The 26153-nt window shown below is 42.4% G+C and overlaps 1 protein-coding gene and 1 pseudogene across 5 annotated transcripts in view; one reads left to right on the top strand and one right to left on the bottom strand.

The window, feature by feature from the left end:
• Nucleotides 1-3796: 3796 nt before the first annotated feature.
• LOC115301763 lies at nucleotides 3797-19660 on the bottom strand (annotated as a pseudogene).
• LOC115281734 (protein FAM47E-like) overlaps nucleotides 19653-26153 on the top strand; it is a 36049-nt gene continuing 29548 nt past the window's right edge. For 3 of the 5 annotated variants that reach the window (XR_003904427.1, XM_029927228.1, XM_029927309.1), the window contains exons 1-3: nucleotides 19653-19732; nucleotides 23970-24339; nucleotides 24775-24837. Coding sequence is in view for 4 of the 5 variants with exons in the window: in XM_029927228.1 (XP_029783088.1) it covers nucleotides 19659-19732; nucleotides 23970-24339; nucleotides 24775-24837 (507 nt within the window). In the remaining variant the exon portion in view is untranslated. Of the gene's footprint in view, nucleotides 19733-19980; nucleotides 20039-23969; nucleotides 24340-24774; nucleotides 24838-26153 lie in introns of all 5 variants that reach the window. The other 2 variants (XM_029927528.1, XM_029927400.1) reach the window with 2 other exon arrangements.

Genomic DNA, 26153 nt, shown 5'->3' with positions numbered 1-26153 from the left:
CACCTTTCTGTATCCTCAGGCAGATATAACCTATTGCATGCACGTCCTTGAGATGAACAATCACTAGTTCTCAAGTCAGAGGACTCGACAGCACCATTTGTCACACATAGTACATCTTAAACTCACTTGGTGATTGAGTGGCCATCTGTGTTAGCAGCTGCCTATATCCAAAGGAAAAATAAGACTTCCTGTGTCTTTAGGACGGGCAATAACTTTATCACCTGGAGCCAGGCACTTGCTCCTACCCTCCCACAGAAACTGGGAGAGAAGAATGCTATCTTTCTTGATGATTACTTGTCAAAGAGATGGCTCCCAGGCCCTTAAGAAAGACATTCCTGGATTGAAAGGATGGCAAAGGGCTTGTATAGCTTTGAAAAAGCCTTATATACATCTCACATACAATATAATATATATAATATATAAAAACTTACATATACATCTCAAAGGGGCAGAGAGGAATTTGCAATTACAAACTTTCTAAAGGAAACACTTTCTAAGAGAAGGAGGGGAGGGGGAGTCTCTTTCTATTTTGGCACCAGGGAAAATTCATTTGTTTCACCATTATATTTACCCTTACTGTGAATATCACAGCTCCCCCAGTGCCTGGGAAGCTGCACCTGCCTTTCCCAGAGGTAATTTGACTAAACAGGCCTAGAGGCAGGACTGGAGTCCAAGGGAGGGAACAGCAGGTGAGCTCTGGAGAAAGCAGGTGGCCACAGCAGGTCAGCCGGGCAGCACAGGGATGGAAGAGCCTGCAGACCCCCAGAGGCCAGAGGGGAGCTCGCCCAGGTGTCTGCGCCGACCGTCCACCTCCACTGTCGCATCAGTAACTGCCTCTTAAGAAGCAGACACAGCTTCGGACAAAAAGAACTCCTTGCAAACATAAGAGTTTAAAGCACGATGACAAATATCATGACCATAAAAATGCCGGGTGAAGGTGAAGCCCTGGCTGAGAAATGACACGTGTCCTGTAAGTGGGCCATGACTTCTGTGATAAAGGAGGGACAAAGATTCCCGAGATGCCTAGATAATTATTGTTGGTGACATAACCACCCCCATTAATGACCTGACCAATACTTGTTCCCTTCTTCCAGACATTTCTCAAATTTTAGCTAGTGTTTATTAAAATTACCCCCAAAAAACACTGTAAAAGTGATGTGCCTTGTTTGCCATCTATGGTAACATTAGAAGAAAAAAGAGGGGTGCCTGGGTGGCTCAGTTAAGCGTCCGGCTTCAGCTCAGGTCATGATCTCACGGTTCGTGGGTTTGAGTCCTGCTTCGGTCTCTGTGACGACAGCTAGCTCAGAGCCTGGAGCCTGCTTCAGATTTTGTGTCTCCCTCTCTCTCTGACCCTCCCCTGCTCGCAGTGTTTCTCTCTCTGCCTCTCAAAAATAAATAAAAAAACATAAAAAAAATTTTTTTTTAAAGAAGAAAAAAGAAGTTTTTCTCTGGATCTTGAGGGAAAAAAAAAGTAAACTCTTGGATACCAACAGTATCAAACATGGTGAACTTTCGAGGATGAGATGGAGCTCTTTCCTGTATGTTGAAAGCTAAATGTCAAAACTTAGACTCCGGTGGGAGGGACTTAGGGGTGTTAGTTAAGGGAGGATGAAGCTTTTTGTCATGATCATCGCTGTACTTGGTATCATTCATTGTTCTAGGGCACCTTTTTTTTTTAAGTTTATTTATTTTGAGAGAGAGCATGGGTGTGTGCAAGCAGGGGAAGGGCAGAGAGAGCGGGAGAGAGAGAATCCCAAGCAGGCTCGGAGCTTTCAGCCCAGAGCATGATGTCTGCCTCCATCTCAGGAACCAGGAAATCATGACCTGAGCTGAAATCAAGAGTAGGGTGCTTAACCCACTGAGCCCTACGGGCGCCCCTGGTCTAGGGCACTTTCTACACAGTTGTCCTCATCCAACGTGCTTTCAGTAAGCTCCAGCATAAAGTACAACTAGACCTGAGCTCTAACTCTGTGTGGGCTCTATGAGATCAAGCCATGGGCTTTACTTACTTCTGTACCGAGGAAGTAGTGCAGGGGGACAAAGCAGAGGCTCATAAATGCTGATGGAGGTGTTGCTACAGCTTTCTATTGAGAAAATTCACATTTGATGACATTTTGAGAGGGGAGAGAAGGAGGCAAGGGGGATGGTGGGGAGAGAGACTGATTGATTGAGGGGAGAGTTCTATTTTCAAAACTGCAAATCTGTTCACGGTCTCTGTTTTAGCAACCACTATCACTTCAAGCAGTCTTAGTTTTCTGTGAACTGAACATACCTCATACCGTCTCAGGGATCTACCTTTTCTCCCTGTGGTAAAAATTTCTGAAATGTTTATGAAAGGATGGGTAAAATGCATGGGGGCCACTCCACCGACACGGACATTACCTGGGACACCTGGGGCCTCAGTTGGTTAAGCCTGTTTGAGATTCTCTCTCTCTTGCTCTCTCTTTCTGCCCTTCCCCTGCCTTGCTCTCAAAAAATATACTTAAAAAAAGAGGGAGAGAGACATTACCTGACAATAGTTCAGAGGAATCTCTGAATTGGACTTTATTTTCTCAGGTATTAGCAACCTTGTCTGTACGTGGATAAGTTTGTGGTGTGAAAATGCACCAGACAATGAAAAGGATGAATTAATTCCAGCTACTGTAATGGGAAAAATGCTCACTCATGAAGGAAGAATGTTGGGGGGAAAAGAGGATCTTGGGTTTTGTCAAGGCAGGTAAACAAGAGTCCGGAGGGAGGGTCTTATCTCTGCGGGACAGGGGGTCCTTGGAGGCTAGGCAGGAGGGTCAGGAGCTACCTCAGCTGTGCTCTGGGAGCACAGGGCTCAGATAAAGTTCAACGTTGTCAGTGGACTCTGAAGCCCATTTGTGTTTGAATCCTGCTTCCCTTATTTAGTCGCTGTGTGACCTTAGGCAAATTATTTAACCCCTGGATGTCTCATTTCTTCATCTATAAAATGGGAATAATAAGTAGTACTTACCTCATAGAGATCTCTTAAGGATTAAATGAGATGAAGCATATAAAGTGCCTGCCACTGTATATAAATATCATTGCGGTCTGAAGTATTCTGTATAGAATAGAAACCAGGTTTACAAGGAGGGACGCAACTGGCTAGTGTTCTCATATCAAACGTTACAAAAGACAAGAAGCCTCCCTCAGATAAGACAAGTTGTTTTTATGCCTCCTTAAAGAGCTGACACACAGAAATGCTTACCATGTACAGAATGAAATAACTTAGAACCTTTCTTTCAAAATGATCAATTATAAATTCAATTAAACATTCTATACAGCTGTCTTTATGTGTGTATATGTGTAAGTAGTTTTCATTTATATACAATGGACCATGGAATTTGTTTAAATGAATAGTTTTTAAATGATGCCCCAGCCTTATTTTATTTTAGGGAGTAGTTAGTCTTTAAAATTGTCTTATGTCTGATTTAAATAGGAAAACTAACTTAAGATACATTTTATTTTAAGGGGATAGTTCTTATTTTTATTTATTTTTTATTTATTTAATTTTCTGGCAACTCATTGAATACACAGCTCACCTTTCACTATAAACTTTTAACGCGTTCACAGGTTTGGCAGAAAGTAGGTTCATGACCTTGAAGTAGTGGCAGGTCTCAAAGTGATAACCTGAGGCTTGTCAGCAGACACTCATATCTTTACTGTCTTTGAGGGGGCAATGGGACAGTATGAACATATTCGATTCCTATAGTTCCTGAAATGCCCTATATCTTCTTTAACATTTAGCTGTACCAAACAGTTATTTTTTCAAGAGTATGTGAACAAGTTATCACTGTGCCTCATTTTGGATGATATTTTCTGCTTTATTTTCATTTTCAACACTGATAGGATATTGTGCTCTTCCCAGAAGAAGCTGTTCCCATTTGGGAATATATTCTTCTACTGATGCCCAGTAACGAGTCTCAAGAGAAACTACCTCCAGTGGTGGAACTGGGTGAATCTGGGTCTGTAGAGATTTTTCTGCTGTTTCTACATCCTTTAAGAGACTAAGGTTCCTTTTAAATTCATTCTCAGGGGGCACCTGAGTGGCCCAGTCGTTGAGTGACAAGCTCTTGATTTCAGCTCAGGTCATGATCTCAAAGGTTCGTGGATTTGAGCCCCAAGTAGGGCTACATGCTGACAGGTTCTTGTTTTTTGTAAAGTTTGATATGAGAACACTTGATATGCTTGGGATTCTCTCTCTCCCTCTCTCTCAAAATAGATAAATAAAAATAAATAAATAAAAGCAGTATCTGCTGCTTGCATCTGAGATGCCTTTTCCTTGTTTTCACCTACAGATTTATTCTCCATATTTTGAAGTAACATTCACCTTTGTGATACTATTTCTTCATGAGGAATTTCTTGAGCAAACAAGGAAGTCACCTTTAGCCAAAGCTGCCTTATAAGCTTTCTGTGTGAAGAGCCTGGACCAATACAGATAAAGATCAAGTGAAGAGCTTTGAAGAATCTGAGCCTGAAGGCAAGTCGTCCAGTCAGGTTGGGTGCAAAAGCCAAAGATGCCTGTGGCAGCTGTACTCAGACCTCTCCCGTAAAGGTACCCATTCCTGTCAGGGAAATCGTTTTAAAAATATAGTTTCAAGCTATTTATTCTTGATGAACTTCAGGTGGGCATTAGCAGGAGGGAAGACTCGGTCATCCACCAGGAACAGTGGTAGGCACTCTCTATATTTTCTTTCCTTTACACTATTCCTATGAATTAGGGATTATAGCCCCATTTTACATTTGAAAGAAAGTGGGGAGATCTCTGAGAGAGTAAATGACTTGCCCCAAATCATGAAGCTAGTAACAGGGCATGACAGATATGGATTCTCAGTTAGGGGTAAAGGAGAGATTGTCAACTAATTGAAAGAAAAGAACATGGTTTTCATTTTTATATTACCACCTCATCACCTTGTCCTGCTACTTACAAAGCTGGCCTGGGAGTCTCCAGAAGCACAGATTACTATAATTGAGCACTTCTATTTAGAGTCTCTAGTTCAGAAATGCTCTGAATTATAGCCCTCATAATTACTGGGAGCTTAACTACCTGTTCTGCACTGTTTTAAGCACTTTCCATGTGATAACTCATTTGCTCTTCACAATACCCAATGAGGTAAGTGTTATGACTATTCTCACTGTTACAGATGAGGAGACTGAGGCACAGAGAGGTTAGATCACTCTCCTGAGGTTGGAGAGCTACTCCAACCTGGAGTAGCTACTGGAAAGATTCCAATCTAGGCAGCCTGACACCAACACACATGCTGTTAACACTCTTCTATAAGCTCAGACAGCAAAACAAAGTGGGTTTGAATTTTGCACATACATGAAGTACTTTGGAGAGATTAAAGAACAGTTTAATTAACTGTCCAAACCAACAGAAACCTATCAGGCGGGCTTTTCAGGTTTAAGTCACTTTATAGTTTTCACAAGAATTTTAAAGGGAAAATAATGAAGACAAACAGACATAGGAGGAAGAAGCACAATTACCTAGGTTCTTTCATTTCTAGTAGTAATTGAGATGTCTTATGGCCTTAACCAAGTCCAGAACTTTTTCAGATATTTATTTCATGTCATGAGATGAACAAAGGTGATGTGAGAAACAAGGTTAGAAACTGCCATGGCCTGATAGGGTCCACATTTCAAGTAAAAGTTGGCTTGACTTGGTATGAATAACAGCAAAAGTATGTATGACTCAGTTAATTTTAGTCTTTTCTTTTCCTTTATTAGTATTTTAAAAATTTTTAGTTTTCCGACATCTGACTGTCCCAGTCCTGTTCCATGTATTGTCAGTATCACAGAAAGTAAAATCTAACCATTTTAAGGACATACCCAGGAGTTTGGGCCCATGGATGAGTTTGGTGTGTATCCTCCAAGTCTATACAGACTCAATGTGAATCCAAACAAAATGTGTAGAGTTCCTTGAAAAGTACCACTCTAAGGAGGTAGGTAGGATGGTAAATGGTTTCTTTCTCTCCAGTGGCTCAAACTCAACGGTGAAGTCAACCACCTCAAATACTTTTGATAAATAAAAAATTAATTGTGGGGCACCTTGGTAGCTCAGTCGGTTAAACGTCTGACTTCAGATCAGTTCATGATCTAATGGTTTGTGGGTTCAAGCCCTGCATAGGGCTCTGTGCTGACAGCTCAGAGCCTGGAGCCTGCTTCAGATTCTGTGTCTCCCTCTCTCTCTGCCCTTCCCCTGATCATGCTCTCTCAAAAATAAATAAAAATATTTAAAAAATTTTAAAAATTAATTATAAATTATAACAATAAGTGCCACTGAGAGCATGAGAAAAGTCTTCTTTTCCCCTAGCTATTGAACTTGTGTTGAACACTGGGCCAACTGAGCCAGATCGCCAAGGAATGCGATGCACTGATTGGTGGGGGCTGCATTCCTGTCCGGATCTGAGCCATTCATGGGTGGAATAAGATTACAGTGGTTTATACTAGTCAGGGTCCATCATTAGAGTTGAGTGCAGTCATTCTCCTAAAATGAGTGGGGAAGGGGTAGGATAATCACTGAAGAAGCATCTGTAATGTCCACTAAAAATGCTAAATGCTTGATGTTTAATAGAAGAAACACTATGAAGAGAGATCTCTTGGAGGGGAAGGGGGAAGGAAAAATTCCACCTCTAGAAGGTGTGGGATTGGAGTTGGGATTTCAGAGACAGTAGTGGAGATCCACAACTAAGGAATTTTTAGCCAAAGTGCACAACACAAACATTAAGAAAGACAGAGTATGAGTTGGAAGAGCACAAAGTAGAAATATCACTGGAGGAGGAGTGAGAAATAAGGGAAATATGTGAGCAGGTCAGATCTGTGGGGTGTGAGTACTGGTCTGGAGAGTCTGGATGTATTCCGTGTCTAATGGGGTGCTGTAGAAGATTTTAAGGAAGGTTATGGCATTATTAGGTCTGTGCTTTTCAAGGCTCTAAAGATTCTTCTGAATCAGGGTTGAGGCTGAAATAACGTTGGGTTAGGCTAGTGTTTCCCGGCTTGGCTCAGCCTTCAGGGACTGGGGACAGAATTTCCTTTACCTGCCCTCTTTTGTTAGATTTTGATCTAGCTCAGGGAATCTGTTCCTACCATTCTACATATATAAGTATGGTCTTTCTAAGACAGTCAGACAGTGCTCTGTGGACTGGCTGAGGCATCCTGCCAGGGTCCTGGGGAATTTGGCCCCTCATCCCACACTTCTCTTTAGGACAGCCACATACAGAAGGCTGGGTTCCTAGCTCAGCTCTGATCACCAAGAATTCAGCAGGTAAAGGTGACTATGAGGCCAGCATGGAGTGGAGACAATTCAAATGAATTTATTACGCCTGTTTAGAGGCAGATTCCCGAGGAAATCGAGGAGGGATGTGACTGGAAGGAGACAAGGAGAGTACTTACTCATGTCAGTTTCAAAAAGAAAAATAACATTATAATATAAAACATAAAATAAATACAATTTTTACTCCAGATGTACTCCAGTGGTAATCAGAGCACATTAAATATCTAGCCAGCCGAATGCAATTTGTTCACTAGGACAAGAATTCTGTGAGATTCTTTATGGAGGCTACACTCTTATCTTGGTTCTCAGGGAAAGTCCCTCATCGGAACAGCTCCAGGACTAACAACCCTCTGCTCACGTCAAAAGGGGAAAAGGGCAAAGTCTTATTCCCTGGAGTAAACAGAGCAAGAATAACTGAAATGGAGGCACATACTTGTGAAATTTCAAACTGTGTTAATAACATATATTTTCTACCCTTATAACTGAGTATCACATGCAGTCAACCTACAGATAAACCCAGGGAATGTTTTTGAGCCAATATTCCTTGAGTGCTTCCTTTGTGCTAGGCACTTGGCTAAATACTTACTTCTTATCTTGTCCAGTGTGGTAGCCACCAGACCCATGTGGCTGATAAGCATGTGAACTGTGGCTAGTCCAAACTGCGATGTGCTTAAATTTCAAAGATTTGGTATGAAAAAAAGAATGTAACATATCTCACTAATATTTTTATGTTGATTATATGTTAAGATAGTAATATTTTGAGTCATTGGGTTAAATAAGATATTATTAAAATTCATTGTATCTGTTTCTTTTTACTTTTTAAAATGTGACTGTTGGAAAATTTTAAATTACATATATGGCTCATGTTGGTGGCCTGCATCATATTTCTACTGGACAGCACAGTTTTAGATCATTTCTGTACTGCTCTCATATGATAAACTTATGACGTAGAATGTTATTAGGTCTGTTTTCCTAAAGAAGAAACGTTGAGGTGTAAGAGACTTGCCCAGCGTTATTAAGTGCTGGGCAGTGATTCAAGCCCAGGTTGGTCACCCAGGTTAGCCACTATATTATATTGACTCTCTAGCTTGGTTTCTGAGTCCACTTTTTTCCAAGTGACTCAGTGAAGAGCTCTGAGTCATGATGCAATCTCCCCACTAATTGGTGGCGTGAGCTTGAATGACTGTCTTAATCTCCTCATGTCATTAGACATGAGCTTAATAAGTTTAATGAGTCAATAATGCATTATTGTTTTATTTGAATTGCTGCTTTAGCTTCACAAACTGGGGGAAAAAATTCAGTTCAACTTCACAATATTTCTTTAGCATCGTCATGCATACATGTGAAAAAGCCCAAATAAACAACATCAAATATGTTAATTGCTGAGAGGGAGTTATGTTTGGAGCAGTGCCAGAATTAATGAACAAAACATGCTTTAACATCTCCATTTGTAAAGAGAAGGGCAATGCTCACTTGAAGCTTATTCAACAACAGACATACAATAGGGTTTTTAACTGATATTGATTATATTGGGGCTCTAAATTTGGTCATTTTTCAAGTATTCCTACAACCTTTTACAAAAGAATCTTCCAGTACTTGAATGCTTTTGAGCCAAGGAAGTTATACCAACTCTAAAAATAGAAGCATGGGAAAGTAAAACTCAATGTCAAGTTTAAATATTTCTTTTTTATTATTGTCATATTTTAATTTAATTACACTGATGAAAATTCAAGTCCCCCCTACACACTCCAGTGCTCCTGGTTTCTAATCTTTTAGTCCATATGTTGATCATAATCTGAACCCCCCTTGAAAAAGCAGCCCATCCTTTGAGGCTGTGGTTGACCCTTAAAAGACACGAACCAGGGTTTTTTGGGTACATTTATATTCAGTTGTGATGCTCCAAATCATAATCTCTGCTCATGTCTAAATGCAACTGAAAAGAAAATCAAGAGACCTAGAATCCTCTTCAAGCTGGGCTCACATAAACTTGCCACAGAATTTCAGCAAACCCCTGCTTTACCAGTACTAATCACTAGCTCTGGCTCCGTCCTTCCCCATCTGTCCCATGTTCTTGCTCTTATTACCGCAAACTAACTTGGCTTTGGAGCATTTATTTTTCAACATTTCACAATCCACAGTGTGTTCTTTGAAATTATGTCTCAGTGCCACCTAGTACCTATTCTTCTGGCAACATTTTCATTCCAACTTCAGGTATAGCATATCAGTTCATCTTATTATTTAATTCATGACATTCCATTATCAGTTGGGTTCGCAAGGTCCTCTCATATTCATTCATTCATACATTCCTTTGTTTCTCCATTCTCCATTTCTAGTCCTCTGACTTCTTCATCAGCAACCATTCCTAAGTGTTGAAGTATACCCTTCTCTTGGTAGGAATTCTTGTAAAATATATTTTTTTGTTTTGTATTCATGCATTTTTAATTTATATAAATCATATTACAGCATAAAAATTTCACTGTTTCTTTCTTAACCCAGCATGATATTTTAAAAAGACTAACCATGTTCCTGAGTATATTTCTAGACTGTCGCTTCTAACTGATGCCTAGTTCTCCATCCATTTTGTCCATCTGCATCACAAATATGGACACACACCTCACCCTCAACTCACCAACACTTCTAACAACGTTGCAACAAATATCCTCATTCTATCTTCCCTTATGGGTGAGAATTCCTCTGGATTTCTATCCCCTGCCAGGGAAACACTGGGTCATAAGTAACATATATATCCAATCAGGAAAACAGTAGCCACACTAAGCATGTTAAAACTGAGAGATCTTAATGCAAGAACAGATCACAGAGAACTGAGAGCCAGGCAGAGGATATGAGGATAAGATCTTAGTAGCAGGAAAGCCCCTACCACAGCCAAACCACAGGAATTACTTGTAACAGGAATCTGAGTCTGATGGAAGTTAGAATTGTATCACGGCTGCTTGGTGGCAGCTGAAAGTCAAGGGAAAAAATACAGATACTCCCTAGGAGATAGAAGGAGAGGGAAATTATCCTGAATTTTCCCTCCACGCCTTCCACCCCAGCTCTAATCAGTGTCTTCTGCTAGTTGAACCCACCCCCAACTGCAGCCTGTAGGTGTCAGGACAGAACAGGGACAGGTGGGGACAAATCACAGGGCAGACAGTGATCAACACACAGTTTACTTGATTTGACTAAGTCCTTTTAGATTGCTCTCCCCAGTAGCTGCACTGTCTCCACTCTTACCCACAGCCTAGCTCCACATCTCATCTACTCTTCACCGTCCAGGGCCCACTATTCTCCAAAAAGTAGTGGCTGAGATCTCTTCCATCTTCCTTTGAATGTGTCTAGTGTACTGTAGATGCCTCAGACATCTCCTCATATCTACCAGCTGCTGGGTCTCAGGGACCCCTCCATCCACTGGCCCATAACCTCGTGGGGGCAGCAACTGCAGCAGTTTTATTTGTAAGCTCTTACCTGGCATTATCTTCATGCTACCTGCCAAGTGATGTTCTTGTTGATTACTGATGTCACGCTTTACCCCTTGTTGTTATTATTCTGGCTTGGGGACAACACTGATGGCAGATTTCAAAAAGCCTCCTGTGACGTTATAGAGGATGTCTGTTCGGAGATCCTGTGGGTGAGGGAGAGAGATGATATTCAGCCGGCAAGCACGGTTTAAGACCGAAATTATTGTCAAAACACTGCGTTCTTTGGTAAATAGCCTCTGCTTTGAACAATCTCCAGTGGCCACTGTATTCTGACTGCCCTAACCACTTCCTTGAAACAACCCTCCCACCAGAGCGGTAACTAAAGGGGTACGCCTGGCATGGCCAGGGGGCCCCAGAACCCCGCTGTTGCAATCTGTCTGGCTGTTTCCCTGACTTGGTTATTGCACATGCCTTCCTGGTGGCTGAATACTGTAAATACCCCTCCCTTGGAAGAGTGTCACAAAAGAAGTATAGAGGGAAGTCTGCAGACTTCTAGGAATCCATGACTCCCTGGACCCTTGTTTCTATATAGGATGATGGGGGAGAGAATTCTTCAGGATTATTTTCCTGATATAAAATGCTCCATGTTTCTTGCTTTTCTCTTAGTGGATAGCAGTTACCCCCTTATCTGTTGGGGATACGTTTCAAGACCCTCAGTGGATGCCTGAAACCATGAATAGTGCCAATCCCTACATATGCTATGTTTTTTTCTATACGTACACACGTATGATAAAGTTTAATTTATAAATAAGTGACAATAAGAGACTAACAATATAACTAATAATAAAATAAAACAATTATAACAATATACTGTAATAAAAGTAATGTGAATGTGGTCTCTCTCTCCTTCGGAATATCTCATTGTACTGTCACCCTTGCGGTAATGTGAGTTGATAAAGTGCCTATGTGATGAGAGGAAGTGAGGCACCGGGACATAGCATTAGTCTACCCCCGGCCTTCTGGATTTGTCAGAAGGAGGAAACTCTGCTTCCACACTGTGGCTGACCATGGGGAACTGAAACTGCAGAAAATGAAACTGGATAAGGGGGGACTACAGCACAATGCATACAGCAATGTGCACAGCCTGAAGTTCACAGCTCATGGAAATTCTACTCATGTGATCCACGTACCCACCTCCAGATGAGGGTATAGAACATTCCTGCCTCCCAGCTGGCTTCCTCTGGCCTTCTTTCCGTCAGTTATCCCCAGGTAACCACACTCTGACATCTATCACTAGAAATTAGTTTTGCCTGTGTCAACTCTTTGCCTAAGTGAAAGCACAGAGTATATATGCTTGGGAGTCTGGCTTCTTTTGTTCAACATGAAAAATACCCTTCTTTGGCAGGAGTTATATAAATGGTCATTTTCTAATTTGTTAAGTTGGATTCTTAACTCATTAATTTTCTTTTCTTAAGTTTTATTTAAATTCCAGTTAGCTAACATACCGTGTAATATTGTTTCAGATGTGCAATATACAACACTTCCATACAACACCTGGTGCTCATCACAAGTTTCAACCTTTCTTTTTTTGTTGTTGCATTTTTTAATGTTTTATTTATTTTTGAGAGAGAGAGAGAGACAGCGTGAGCAGGGGAGGGTCAGAGAGAGAGGAGACACAGAATCCGAAGCAGGTTCCAGGCTCTGAGCTAGCTGTCAACACAGAGCCCGACGCGGGGCTCGAACCCACGAAATGTGAGATCATGACCTGAGCTGAAGCGGGACGCTTAACCAACTGAGCCACCCAGGCGCCCCTGTTGTCACAGTTTTTAACTTTTAAAAGCTGTAGCAGAATACATATAAAATTTGTCATTGTAATCACTTTTAAATGTACAATTCAGGGGAGTTGAATACGTTCACGGTGTTGTACCACCATTACCACTGTCTAGTTCTAAAATTTTTCATCCCCTCCAACAGTAGGGTACCCATTAGGGAATAATTCTGTTCCTCTTTCCCCCCTAGTCCCTTATGATCTCCAACCTACATTTTGTTTCCATAAATTTGCCTATTCTAGATATTTCCTAAAAATGGAGTCATACAAAATATGTCCTTTTGTATTTGGCTTATTTTACTTACCATAATATTTTCAAGGTTCTATACTGTAGCATGTATCAGCATTTTGCTCCTTTTATGGTAGAACAGCATTCCGTTACATGCATATATCACATTTTGTTTAATCCATTGGTCTGTCGATGGTCACCTTTTGGTTATAATGAATAGTGGTGCTATGAATACTGGTGTTATAAATATCTGGGTCCCTGTTTCAATCCTTTTAGTTACCTGCGTAGGAGTGGAGTTGCTGCTCATATAGTAAGTTTATGTTTAGCTTTTTGAGGGCTACCAAACGGTTGTCCACAGCAAGTCCTCTGCCTATTTTCTTACTGGGTTGTCTTTTTGTTGTTGAGTGGTAGGTTTTTTTCCAAAAAACATAATCTGAATATCATACTCTTATCAGATATATGACCTGCAAATATTTCCCCCATTTTGTGGGCTGTCTTTTTGCTCACTAGTGCCCTCTGATGCACAATGGTTTGTAGTTTTTATGAAGTCTGATTTACCTATATTTTCTTTTTTTGCCTCTGCTTTTGGTGTCATATTTAAGAAACAATTGCTATACCCAAGGTTATGCAGATCTGCCCCTGTGTTTTCTTCTAAGAGTTTAACAGTTTTAGCTCTTAAATTCAAGTCTTTAGTCCATTTTGGGGTTCATTTTTGTATACTGTATAGGTAAGAGTTTGACTTCATTCTTTTACATGTGTCTACCTAGTTTTCCCAGCACCATTTATTGAAGAGACTATACTTCTTTCTCTGAAGAAAGAAGTCTTGGCACACTTTTCAAAAATCAACTGACTGTAGCCGTGAGGGCTTATTTTGGACTCTCAGTTCAATTCCATTGGTCTATACAGACTGTTTTGAGCATTTTAGCTTTGTAGTAAGTTTTGAAAAAGGTAATGTGAGTTCTCCAACTCTGTTCTTCTTTTTCAAGGTTGTTTTGTCTATTTTGGGCCCCTTAACCCAAAATTCCATATGCATTTTAGGATGGGTTTTCCTATTACTGCAAAAAACACTATTGGTATTTCTAAAGGGATTGTATTGAATTAGTATCTTGCTTTGGGTAGTATTGTCATCTTAATATAAAGTTTTCAGATCCATGAACATAATATCTATTTCCATTTATTTAGGTCTTAACCTTCTTTTTTAGTTCAATAATTCAAGGTGATTTCATCCAAAGTATCATTTTAGCAGCATCCCACAATTTTTTATGTTTTTACATTTATTTTTAATTTACATTTTCTTTCTTAACCCATGAATTTGTATTTTATTTCCAAATAAATGGTTTTAAGTATGATTTCATTTTTGTTATTAATATTTTTAAAGTGACATCAGGGACACCTGGGTGGCTCAGTCGGTTAAGCGGCTGACTTCGGCTTAGGTCATGATCTCACGGTTCGTGGGTTCGAGCCCCGCATTGGGCTCTGTGCTGACATCTCAGAGCCTGGAGCCCATTTCGGATTCTGTCTCCCTCTCTCTGACCCTCCCCCACTGGTGCTCTCTCTCTGTCTCAAAAATAAATAAACTATATAAAAATTTTTTTAAGTGACATCAATTTATTATTTTTTAAAAATTTTTCATTTTAGAGAGAGAGGGAGGGAGAGAGAGAGAGCACCCATGAGCAGAGAAGAGGAGAAAAGGGAGAGGGAGAGAGAATCCCAAACGCCAAGTGGGGCTTTAACCCATGACTCTGAGATGACTGAGCCAAAATCAGGAGTTGTATATTCAACTGACTGAGCCACCCATGTGCCCCGATCTCATTACCGATATTTAACTCAACTGCATTCTGATCAAGGATGTGGGTTAAATTACATCAACTCAGATATGTTAACTTACTTTATGAACTTGCAAATATAATGTTCTACATGTTCTTGAGAAGAATGTGTTTTCTGTGATTGTTGGATGCAAAGTTCTACATATATACATTAGATCAGGCTTTAAATTCTTTGTCTTCACTGATTTTTTTTTTTTTTTGGTCTATTTGATTTGTTAATGAGAGCTGTACTAAAATATTTCCATTTAAATAGAGTATTAATAAACTTCTCTTTGTAGACCTATCAATTTTCCCTTTTATATTTTAACCTATATCATTAGTGCATACACGTTCAGAATTGTAAATCTCTAATGTGTGTGCATATGTATGAATTGAACCTTTATCATTTTGCATAATGATACCTTTAGTAATGTTCACATATCTCTAATGATCTTTTTGTCTTCAAGCCTATTCTGTCTGATATTAGTATAGTTTCATTGTTTCTTTTGATTAATATCTGCCTGGTACATCTTTCTTTATATTACTTTAATCAATATATTTATCCGCTTATCTATTAATTAAATAATTTAGTATTTCAGATAATTTCTTTCGTTAATCTCTGCCAACTGCACTTTATTATTATCTTATACAACCCTCCTTTTAAAAGAATACCTACATATTTATAATTTTCTCTGCTTAACATTCTATCTCACTGTTTAAAAAATTTTTTAATGTTATTTTTATTTTGAGAGAGAGTGGGGGAGAGGCAGAGAGAGAGGGAAACACAGAATCTGAAATGTCTCCAGGCTTTGAGCTGTCAGCACAGAGCCCAATGCAGGGCTCAAACTCATGAACTGCGAGATTATGACCTGAGCTGAAGTCAGATGCTTAACTGACTGAGCCACCCAGGTGCACCCCATCTCACTTCTTAATATTCATTTTGGGATTCATTTTATCTTAAGTGCAACCTTTAGAATTTTCTTTAGTTATGGTCTGTTGATAAATTCTGCCAGTTTTCATTTGCCTGAAAATGTTTTTGTTAATATTTTATTTTTAAGTAATATCTACAACTAAAGTGGGGCTTGAACTCACAACCTCAAGATCAAGACACTGAGTGAGCCATCGAGGTGCACCTCTTATTTATCTTATTTGGGTCTATTGTTCTTCCTGTAATTGAGGATTTGGGTCTTTTAAAAAGTCTGGAACATTCTCAGCCATTATCTGTTAAAATATTGCCTCTCTACCATCTTCTTATGGAAATCTGATTGTAAGTATGGTAGATCTTCTCACACTGTCCTCCAGATCTTCAAATTTGTTCTCTTCCATGTTTTCAATTTTTCACCTCTTTGTGCTACACTCTCAGCATTGATTCTGAGTTATCTCTCTTTAGCTAGACTAATCAGTTTACCCAGCCCACAGAATTTTTAATTGAAAGGACTATATTTTTCATTTCTATAAGTTCTATTTGGTTCTTTTTCAAATTTCCTTTAAAAATATTTTCTTGTACTTTGCTCGTATTTCCAATTCCACTATTTCCAAAACACATTAAACATGCTTACTTTACATATCTAAACATACATATTTGTACATAACTAATTTTATTTATGTATATTCTATATCTGAACATCCCAATACATAATGTTTCTGTAAATCAGATTCTGTTCTTTGTTTTTTCTGCTCTTTCTTAGTCATTGTGCCTTGTTTCCTCGTGGATTTTATTTTTGTTGGTGAGCTCATGTGCACTGAATTTATCTGTAGAAATGCTGTGAGAACTGGACTGAGGGTACAGTTGTCTAGATCCCATGAAGTCCGGAAGGAATGATTGGTAATATTTTGTACAGATGCCAAAGCTTTCTACTTCATAATTTCCAGGACCACTTTATAATTTCTCAGCTTAATGTTCTGCTGTTTTCGTTGATCAGAACGAACATAGTACTGGGAAGTACTATGAGCCAAGTATTGCTCATATGTAATAAAATGCTATAGAGACAGTTATTAATCCTTGCGGGGGAAAGACACAGTAATAGTGTTTGGTAACCCTGTTATGGGTCTTTGAATAATCCTATTTGGAAATAAAATGGCTATACTACCTGGCAATAAAGATAGGAAAAATGCCTAGAATCTCATTATCCTCATTCTTAAATAACATCTGTTCATTTACTATATGTAACAACACATTTTACTTTTGTGTTGCAAAAGAGACAAAGAGAATGAATGAGAGATTCCGTGAGTAATGAATATAATAAAGGAATAGAATGTGAGGAAATAAATAGGATGTTATTTATCTACTACCAGATATGGAGTCAATATCAACCTGTGAGGATGCAAGTCATGAAATAGGTGGTTTCTGATCAATTCATTCAACACTAGAACTCAGGAATCAGGCTGATGAGGAACAAGTTTTATTCCTTATTGCATCCCTAGAGCCTAAGATGTCCATTACGGACAATATTTGTTGAAATAGTATGTACTATACGCCAGGCACAGTAGTAGGAGCATGAGAGACATAATACCTCATCCTCAGTCTTATGAAAAAAATCCTACTTCCTCAAAGTAATAGAAGCTTGAGTGTGCAATCGAACAAATGAACACGAGAGATTTTTTATCAAAGATAATGAAAACAATCCGTCAGACTCCTTATAATGATTCCATATGTAGCTTTCTCCATTAACAGACTCTTATAAAAACTCTGTGAAGAAGGCATGGCGAACATTACCGCCCCCAGTTCACAGCTGAGATAACGCCACTGCTCGGCAGTTACTGAGGGATTCTTAATGGCCAGCGCTGCTAAGTGCTTTACATTCATTATCTCATTGATCTGCCAGTACCCCTTATAAGGAGATACTGTTATTTCCTCCATTTCAGACTAGAAAATCAATGGAGTTAAAAAAAAGTTTAAGTAATTGTGCCCAAGGGTGCATAATTATTAACTAGCCGAGTCAGGATTCATCTCAGGTGGTGGGACTCCAGGGCTCCACGCTGCACGGAAAAGGGCGCCGGACGCCAACAGCAAATGAAGGTGCTAGAACTGGTGTAACAGCACTCCAGCCAGCTTTAAGGGTTAACTTGTTTCAAGCTGAGGCCCTCCGTGCTTGCTGATCTAAGTCCCTGGATCTGTAGCAGAACTAACTTACTTTTCTTTGAGATTGGCAGACCACTGGCCTTGAGAAGTGAAGGACGAAGCTTTCCCAGAAGAGAGAGGCCTGACTACATTCAAAAACAGCTGCCACGATGCCAGCCAGTCTGTTCAGGGTCACAAGGGCATACAACTAACCGAGTGGGCACCTGCTTCTCTTGCACGTAGCCCCCTACCTTTTTTCCAGGCCTTCCTCTTAAAAAACAAAAACAAAAACAAAAACACAACCCTTCAGCTTCACCTGCATGGAGAAGATGGTCTTTGAAACATTAGTCCACCGTTTTCCCAGGCTGCTGGCTTCATGAATAAAGCAACCTTTCCTTCCTACCACCACTTGTCTCTGAATGTTGACTTTCCAGCCTTGGGCAGCCATACTTGAGTTCTGAACTGGTTCCATTCAGGGGCCCCTGGGTGGCTCAGTAGGTTGAACGTCCGACTTCGGCTCAGGTCATGATCTCCCAGTCTGTGGGTTTGAGCCCCATGTTTGCTTCAGATTCTGTGTCTCCCTCTTTCTCTGCCCCTCCCCTGTTCACTCTCTGTCTCTCTCTCTCTCTCAAAATTAAATAAGCATTAAAAAAAAAAGCACCAGTTCTATCCGGACACACTAGTACCAGTCAGAGCAACTTTAATACTATCCAGATACTGAACAGATTTCCAAATGTGAAGCTAATATACTCCTAGAGAGTTTGAAGATGAGAAGATTCCTCTCTAAATGACTAGGAAAATTATCCCACTGGAACAGAAACATTTTAAATACAATTTAACATTTGGGGGCAGGAGAATGTTTGGCTGCTCTTTCCTCTGGAAGCCATGTTTAATGTTTACTACTCAGAAGTAGCAAAAGAAATTTGCAAAACCAAACACAAGCCTCATGCTATCCGTATTTACATGGGTATCTGCCTACCAGGCCCAACAGGATGATAACTTGACCACAGCAAGTGGATCTAGGCAGAGGAATCAAATAACACAAGAGCTGGAAGGGACTGGTAATCAGCCCATGACCAGATAGTACTCAGCCCTCAGTTTATGGAGGCAGTGACTCTCAGAGATTTGCAAAACCTCCAAGAAAACATTCATGCTAAAAAGGGTTTCCCACCTCAGAAATCAGTCCGTTTCCTTCCCTTTTCACTCTTTTTCTGTTGCTATTGATGAGGGAAACAAAGAAGTGAGGTTTAAATTAAATCTCCATATAGCTCCCAGCCCACTGATAGACACGTGAAACAGGCAGAACGTGAAACAGGCAGAACGTGAAACAGGCAGAACGTGACTTTCCTCAAGGAACTCATGGCTGCCTTAGTGCCTAATGTTTATGTTTTGTTAAAGACTAACCTCATCTTAACAGCAGCTAGCCCTTCAAGGTCCTGAAAGCCTTGCTTCTAAAATTCCTTAGAAACTTAATTTATCTCTATCTCCCTCCCTCCACAAACTTAAAAAGTATACAGTCCCTCCTCACAATCCCAAAGCAGTTCTTTCTGCCCACCGGTCCTGTGCCCATGTTACAGTAAAATCACCTTTTTGCATCAAAAACATCTCAGGAATTCTTTTCTAGCCCTTTGCTCACGGACCCCACTTCAAATTTTATCACTCTCTCCAGCTGCCTTCTTCCTTTCCTTCAACAAACTCCCTTTGAAATGGTGAGCAAAACAGGCAGGGGCCAGCCTACGGTAAATTTCAGTGGGAAGAAGATGCCTTCCCAAAAGATTAAAACACAATTAAACCAAACACCAGATCCTTTTCTCTCGTCCCCCCTCCCCCCGACGGTCCACCGCCCCGGGCACTGAAGTCGGATGCGGCGTGGGTTCTGGGCGGCGCGCTCCCTGGGAAAAGTGGGGTGCGCCAGGGGGCGCCTGGGCCATCCGGCGCCAATCTGGCCGGCGCACAGCTAGGCGGTCTCCTAGCGACCCGAGTGGCCCGGAATACACACCACAAAAGCCCGGCTGTCGTCGAAGAGCCAGGGACACCATGGGCGACCACAAGCGGCTGTGCGGGCCAGCGGCGCCAAAGCGCGGGCCGGTGGGCAGGAACTGCGGGCCGGGGTAAGCGCGCCGGGCCCAAGCGAGGCGCACCCCTTGGGGGTGCCGCGAGGGGGCGCCTGCACCCCATGCTTGCTGGGGGCTAGGGTCGGCGGGGGTGGGGGGGATGGCCACGAATGGCTCTGCTGGGGGTACCGCTCGTCTTTTCTCCACAAGGTCCTCAGCATCTAAATGATTATAATGTAGAATAATCAACGTTCTGTCGCCAAGCACACTTTTTTCCCCCCTCTGTTTTGCTCCCAACCTCCCAGGGAATGTAGATGGACATACCCATTCCAGATGGGAACCTGATGGCCGCAGAGTCCTTTGGTGAGGTGACTGCCTTAGCTTACCACCCATTCTTCTCTGGGTTAGCCAATTGGATCTGGAACCTCTGGCCACCCAGCCTGTGATTGCGTGTTACCAAGCTGAGCCTGTGCTTGGGGCAAGAGGGGAGGGGCGTGCCTCACGTACTGGGAGGGTCTGCTGCCATTTTGAATGGATGGTGTCACAGCCACGGGGCAGGAACCCAAGGCTTTTTGCCTGTACGGATTCCTTGAGCTATTTATGAGAATGGAATTCGGCTCTCTCGCAGACAGCCCCATACGGTGGTTGATTCCAAAGTCTAGAATCGGAAAAGCTGGAGTCAAAGGCCAGTTCTCTTCTTGTTTGCCTAGTGACCTTAGACAAGTTAGTTAGTTACTCCTTCTGGGCTCAGTTTGCTTAACTGTAAAATGGGAGCAACAGAATGAACCAGCTTTATATGATTGTGGTGAGGATTAATTGCTGTATCACATGTAAAGCAGTTACTGGCATGGAGTATGTACTGTGTGCATTTTAGCAATTATCAACCCTCTGCAAATCTTTTTTTCCACATTTTCAAAGTTTTTGTTTTGAAATAATTATAGACTCCAAGAAGTTGCAAAAATAGTACGGAGGTCCAATGCACCCTCCCCCCAGCTGCTTTCAGTCTGCCATCTTACACAACTGTAGTACATTACCAAAACAGGAAATAGGCATTGGCACAATTTATTAGTCAGGCTATAGGCCTTACTTGGATTTCATCAGATTTCGCTTACAGTTGTGTGGGTATAGTTCTATAAAATTTTGTCATATGTAGTCGTCAAGATACGAAACTATTTCCTCACCACAAGGGAACTACTTCTTGCAACCCGTTTATCAGCACTCCTTCCCCACCCCCAACCTTTAGCAACCATAATTGTTCTTCACTTCTGTAACTCTGTTCTTTTGAGGATGTTAGACAAATAGAATAAAACAATATAACACCTTTTTAGATGGGCTTCCCCCCACCAGCATAAGGCCCTTGAGATCCATCTAAGACACTGTGTATCAGCAATTTGTTCCTTTTTATGGCTCCTATGGTTGTATGACTGTTCCACCAATTGAAGGACATTCAGGTGCTTCTAGTTTTTCGTTGTTGCTATCAACATTTGTGTTCAGGTTTTTGTACAAACGTAAGTTGTCATTTCTTTAGGATAAATGCCCAATACTCTTTTGCAATTTTTTAAATGTTTTATTTTATTTTTGAGAGAGAGAGAGAGAGAGAGCGCATGAGCAAGTGGGAGAGGGGCAGAGAGAGAGGGGGACACAGAATCAGAAGCAGGCTCCAGGCTCTGAGCTGTCAGCCTGGAGCCCCACGCGGGGCTTGACCTCACAGATCACCAGATCGTGACCTGAGCCAAAGTCTGATGCTTAACCGACTGAGCCACCAGGTGCCCTCATCTCTTCTGCAGTCCTTGAAGATGGAGATATCTGTGGAGCATTTGCTAGTAACTCTGGAAATAGTCAATGTTTAGGGAAAAAATGTTTTCAGTTTTACTTTCTGGATCAAGCAAAATTTTTCATAAACTTAACAAAGTGCAGAGCCATGTTTCTTAACTACAGGAGGCAAAGCCGAGTGGTGGGAGGCTGTCGTGCTACTCTGGTTGCCTGTTCACTTCTCAGAACTAGGTTTCTTCATTTAGAAGGGAGGAAGTAGACTGGATTTCCTTCAGGTTCTGCCGGATCTGACATGCTATGAGGCTGGAGCTGGCTGCCGCACTTTCCCCGTTTGGAGTTGTATGACTGTTCGTTAGCAAAACTGTCAGTCATCAGATTTGACGGTGTGAAGCGCTTGGATGTTTGAGTTAGTTGTAAATGTGTGGAACATAAACTCTGTGAAGATATCTAAAATTATGGAAAGTTACTTGCTAGCAGGTCTTGCTGAATGGATCATCACATCTTAAGGTGAGACATAATTTCAACACCCCCACCACTTAGCTACTTGAGAGTGATTTATTTACTTCAAGGAGCAACTTTGTGTAGCCTTGCATGTAGATCTTCACAGTAGAACTGGTTTAAGCCCAAATACATGCACACACAGCAAGTAAGAAGTTTCTAGGACTCACAAGAAAAGAATAGGGCTCAAGCTGGTACCTCTTCTTCTTTTTTTTTTTTTTTTCTTTTTGAGAGAGAGACAGAGAGAAAGAGAGACAGAGAGAAAGCTAGTGCAAGCCTGGGAGGGGCAGAGGGAGAAGAAGAGCGAGGATCTCAAGCAGGCTCCTTGCTTAGCATAGATCATGACCGGGGCTTGATCTCATAACCGCAAAATCATGACCTGAGCCAAAATTAAGAGCCAGATGCTCAACCGACAGCCACCCAGGCGCCCTGAACTGAAACCTCTTAAAAATGCTTTGTGCCTACATGGCTGCGTGTAACAAGGAGTAGATTAGGTGTAACAAGCCATTGCAGATGAAAGGGGCCCGGGGGTGGAAGAGGCTTCAGAGAAAAGACAACAGTCATAGAGAAGTATCTGACTAAGGTAGTGGGATGTATTAAGACAATGAGTGACCTGCCCTTAGGCTGATCAGAGTGCCAAGTCCTGACTTTGGCGATGTCTGGGAGGGTTAGACTGCCCAGGAACTGGTCTCAGCTTTCTTCCATCAACCTTTTCCATCTCATCTTTATGGCCTAACACCTCAGTGCAAACAAACAGGGACCTGGTGGGTAAGGAGATTGAGTGAAGCAGGCTGGGTGTAATAAGTAAGTTAATACAGGTCAAACACTAGAACATGCCTATTATGTAAAAAGTCCTTGATGTAGGTTAGCCATTATAATTCTTACTCAAACAGAAAAGGGACCAAATGACAGGTTTGTAGGCCTCCCATGCCGCCCAGGGATTGCCAGTTTGCAAACTTCGACCCTCTGAGTTTAGGAGGTCGACTGAGGCCCAGAGAGGTACACTGAAGGGCCAAGGTCATTCGGCTAGTTAGGGCGAGCTGTCATTGGGATCCAGGCTCTTGCCACTGTGGCACTGTGGTCCTTTAAAGGACAAGAAAAAGTAGCTGCAACTTGTGAGTGTCCTTCACAAAGAGAATGGATAGATGAACCACGGTGGCGGCAGGTTGATAATAAACAATTAGATTTATGCATAGTGACATGGCAGGCCTTTACAATATGGTGCTTGGCAAGTTAGTAAGAAAAAGAATAGTACCATTTATGTAAATTAAGAATATATGCACGTAAAAGGAAAACAGATATTATAAGGAAGATACAAGCCAAAGAGTTTGTTTTATTATTTATTTAAACATTGTTTTTAATTTCATTTATTTTTGAGAGACAGAGACAGAGTGAAAACAGAGGAGGGGCAGATAGAAAGGGAGATAACAGAATCCAAAGCAGACTCCAAGCTCTGAGCTGTTATCACAGAGCCCAGTTGTGGGGCTTGAGATCATGACCTGAGCCAAAGTCAGATGCTTAACCAACTGAGCCACTCAGGCACCCCTAAAGCATTTGTCTTAAATCTGTGAGAGTGGTTTGCCTGTGCAGGGAGAGCAATGAGAATGGGATACGGGATTACACGGGCTCAAGGAAACAGGGGAGGGGCCGTGCACTGACCAGTGATCATGTGCCCTGAACTAGGAGTCTGATTAGCTGGACCCTCTCCACAAAACCCCTCCTCCCTACCTCACCTCCTAAGGAAGGGTAGAGGCTGGGGACGCCTGGGTGGCTTAGTCGCCGAGCATCCCAGTTTGGCTCATATCATGATCTCACAGTTTGTGAGTTCGAGCCCTGCATGGGGCTTGCTGCTGTCAGTGTAGAGACTGTTTCAGGTCCTCTGTTCCCTTCTCTCTCTCAAAAATGAATAAATATTTAAAAAAAAAAAAAAGGTGGAGAGTAGCCTCTGTCCAACTGCTGTGTCCAATTTCTGTGTCCTGCCCCCATCCCTGTGACCCATCTGACCAGGCGTGTTGTCTTCCAGGTACAAAGAGAATCTACCTTCCAAGTGTTTCAGAAAGCACGAGCACAGGCCGACATGCCCCACCTCCCTGAGCAGCCTGCGATGGACGTTTCTGAAGAAGGAAGTGGATGACTTCAGGAAAGGCTGCCCGCCTTGTGAGGGTCTGATCACTCGGGGTCCTCCGGAAGCCTTTCTCCCCCAGATTCATCCTGCAGCTCCTCGACCTGCCCCAAAGAAGAGGCAGCACAGGTGGCGCACGGAAGCGGCCCTGCTTCCCAGGTTCTCGCCAGCCCAGCGGGCGCGGAAGGCCTTCCTGGCAGACGTTCAAGCCCGGCTGACCCCACACCCCTTGGCTCTCTACCCAAATCTGGGGGAAGACATGCCTGTCGAGGTGACTCCTGACCTAGGGCTGTGGGGGGGCTTTGAAAATAATTCTCAGTTGCCTGTGAGTTCTCTCAAGGGGGTGACACGTTTATGTGGGGGAGAGGATGATGAACGCCCCGCGGGGGTGGGGGAGCGTTCTCGTGGAGGAGCCCTCCCTTCTCTGCTCTCAGCCACAGACTTGCCTCTCCCTTTGCTTCCTACAAGGCCAGCTTACACAGGTCCGGCACACCAGAAACATTGGGCTTATTTTCCCTTGAAGTTCTACCAGCCTACTTGCTTGGGATGTTTGGGAGGGAGAAACCAAGGGGGAATTGTCCAGTCTTGCTTCTGTCACTGTAGCCTGGGGTTGGGGGGCCGCTCTATCATGTCCCCAGGGTCCCGGGCTGCTTTTGCCTCCGAGCTCCACAATCCTTAGCGTATGTCTCTTGTTCTTGTATCTCAGATGGCTTCCACACCTCCGGGCATCGAGTCTGTCTCTCAAACAAGGAGGGGGAATGGAGCTAAGGTGAAAGCTGACTCTGTCTTTTAACTAGACAAATAATAACTTTCCTGGTAAACATCGTGTTCATCTGACTACTTCTAGGTTTTAGGGAGTCTAGAAGATTGTGTTTATTGGCTGGGCGTTGCAGTGTTGAACAAAACCTGGAACACGGTCCTGTTAGATTTCAGGAGAAAGGCAGAATGGATGCCGGGGCAGGGAACTAACTGCCTGCTACCCACCCTGTTCCCTGGGCCAGTCAGCGTGGCAGTCGTTCAGAAAGCTAGCCTTCTCGGGGTGCCTGAATGGCTCCGTCAGCCGCGCGTCACTCGAGTTTGGCTCAGGTCGTGATCCCAGGGTCCAGTGACTGAGCCAGGGCCCTACGTTGAGTGTGGAGCCTGCTTGAGATTCTCTCTCTCTCAAAGTAAAAATAAGTAAATAGGAAAGAAAGAGAGAAAGAAAGAGATAGACAAACATCTCTGCAAAGCCCTCTGATGGGCCTTTCTTTTCTTTTTCTTTAATGCTTTTTACTTGAGAGAGAGAGACAGCGTGAGCAGGGGAGGGTCAGAGAATCTGAAGACAGGCACCAGGCTCTGAGCTGTCAGCACAGAGCTCGAGGCAGGGCACAAACCCACGAACCGTGAGATCGTGACCTGAGCCGAAGTTAGACACTTAACTGACTGAGCCACCCAGGTGCCCCTCTGATAGACCTTTCTTAAAAGGCCCTGCATGGTCTGCTCTCTGCCCCACCCCTGCTCTGCTCCTCTTCCAACCTCACCACCTACTCCTCTCCAGCTGCGCTGGCCTCCTGGCTGCTCTGTGAGCCTAGTCAGCAGGTCCAATTCAGATCTCTCTTCCAGGCCCGGGACACCTGCCTCCACATGTCTGTCTGGCTCACTCCTTTGCTTCCTTCAGATCCTTGCTCACATGTCTCATAAAGTAACACTTCCCTTGTACTCTCATTCTCTGTCCCTTACTGTGATCTGTTCCTCATCACAGCATTTGTCACCACTGGGCTCCTTGCTGGAATAAAATCTCTGCAAAGGCAGGGACTTTATCTGTGTCTCTCACTGTGTTCCACCAATACCTGGCATATGGTAGACACTCAGTCAACATTTGTGCATAATGAATGAGCAAATCGATAAATAAATGATTTGTGGCAGAGAAGTTTAGAGAAAGGACTAGAATTTTTTTTTTCCATTTTTAACATTTATTTATCATTGAGAGACAGACAGAGCACAATCATGGGAGAGGCAGAGAGAGTGAGAGACACAGAATCTGAAGCAGGCTCAAGGCCCTGAGTTGTCAGCACAGAGCCCGATGTTGGGTTCAGACCCACAAAC

Source organism: Suricata suricatta, chromosome 1 (assembly GCF_006229205.1).
Source record: "Suricata suricatta isolate VVHF042 chromosome 1, meerkat_22Aug2017_6uvM2_HiC, whole genome shotgun sequence".
NCBI classification, from domain to species: Eukaryota; Metazoa; Chordata; class Mammalia; order Carnivora; family Herpestidae; genus Suricata; species Suricata suricatta.
This window is presented reverse-complemented; position numbering and strand designations above follow the sequence as displayed.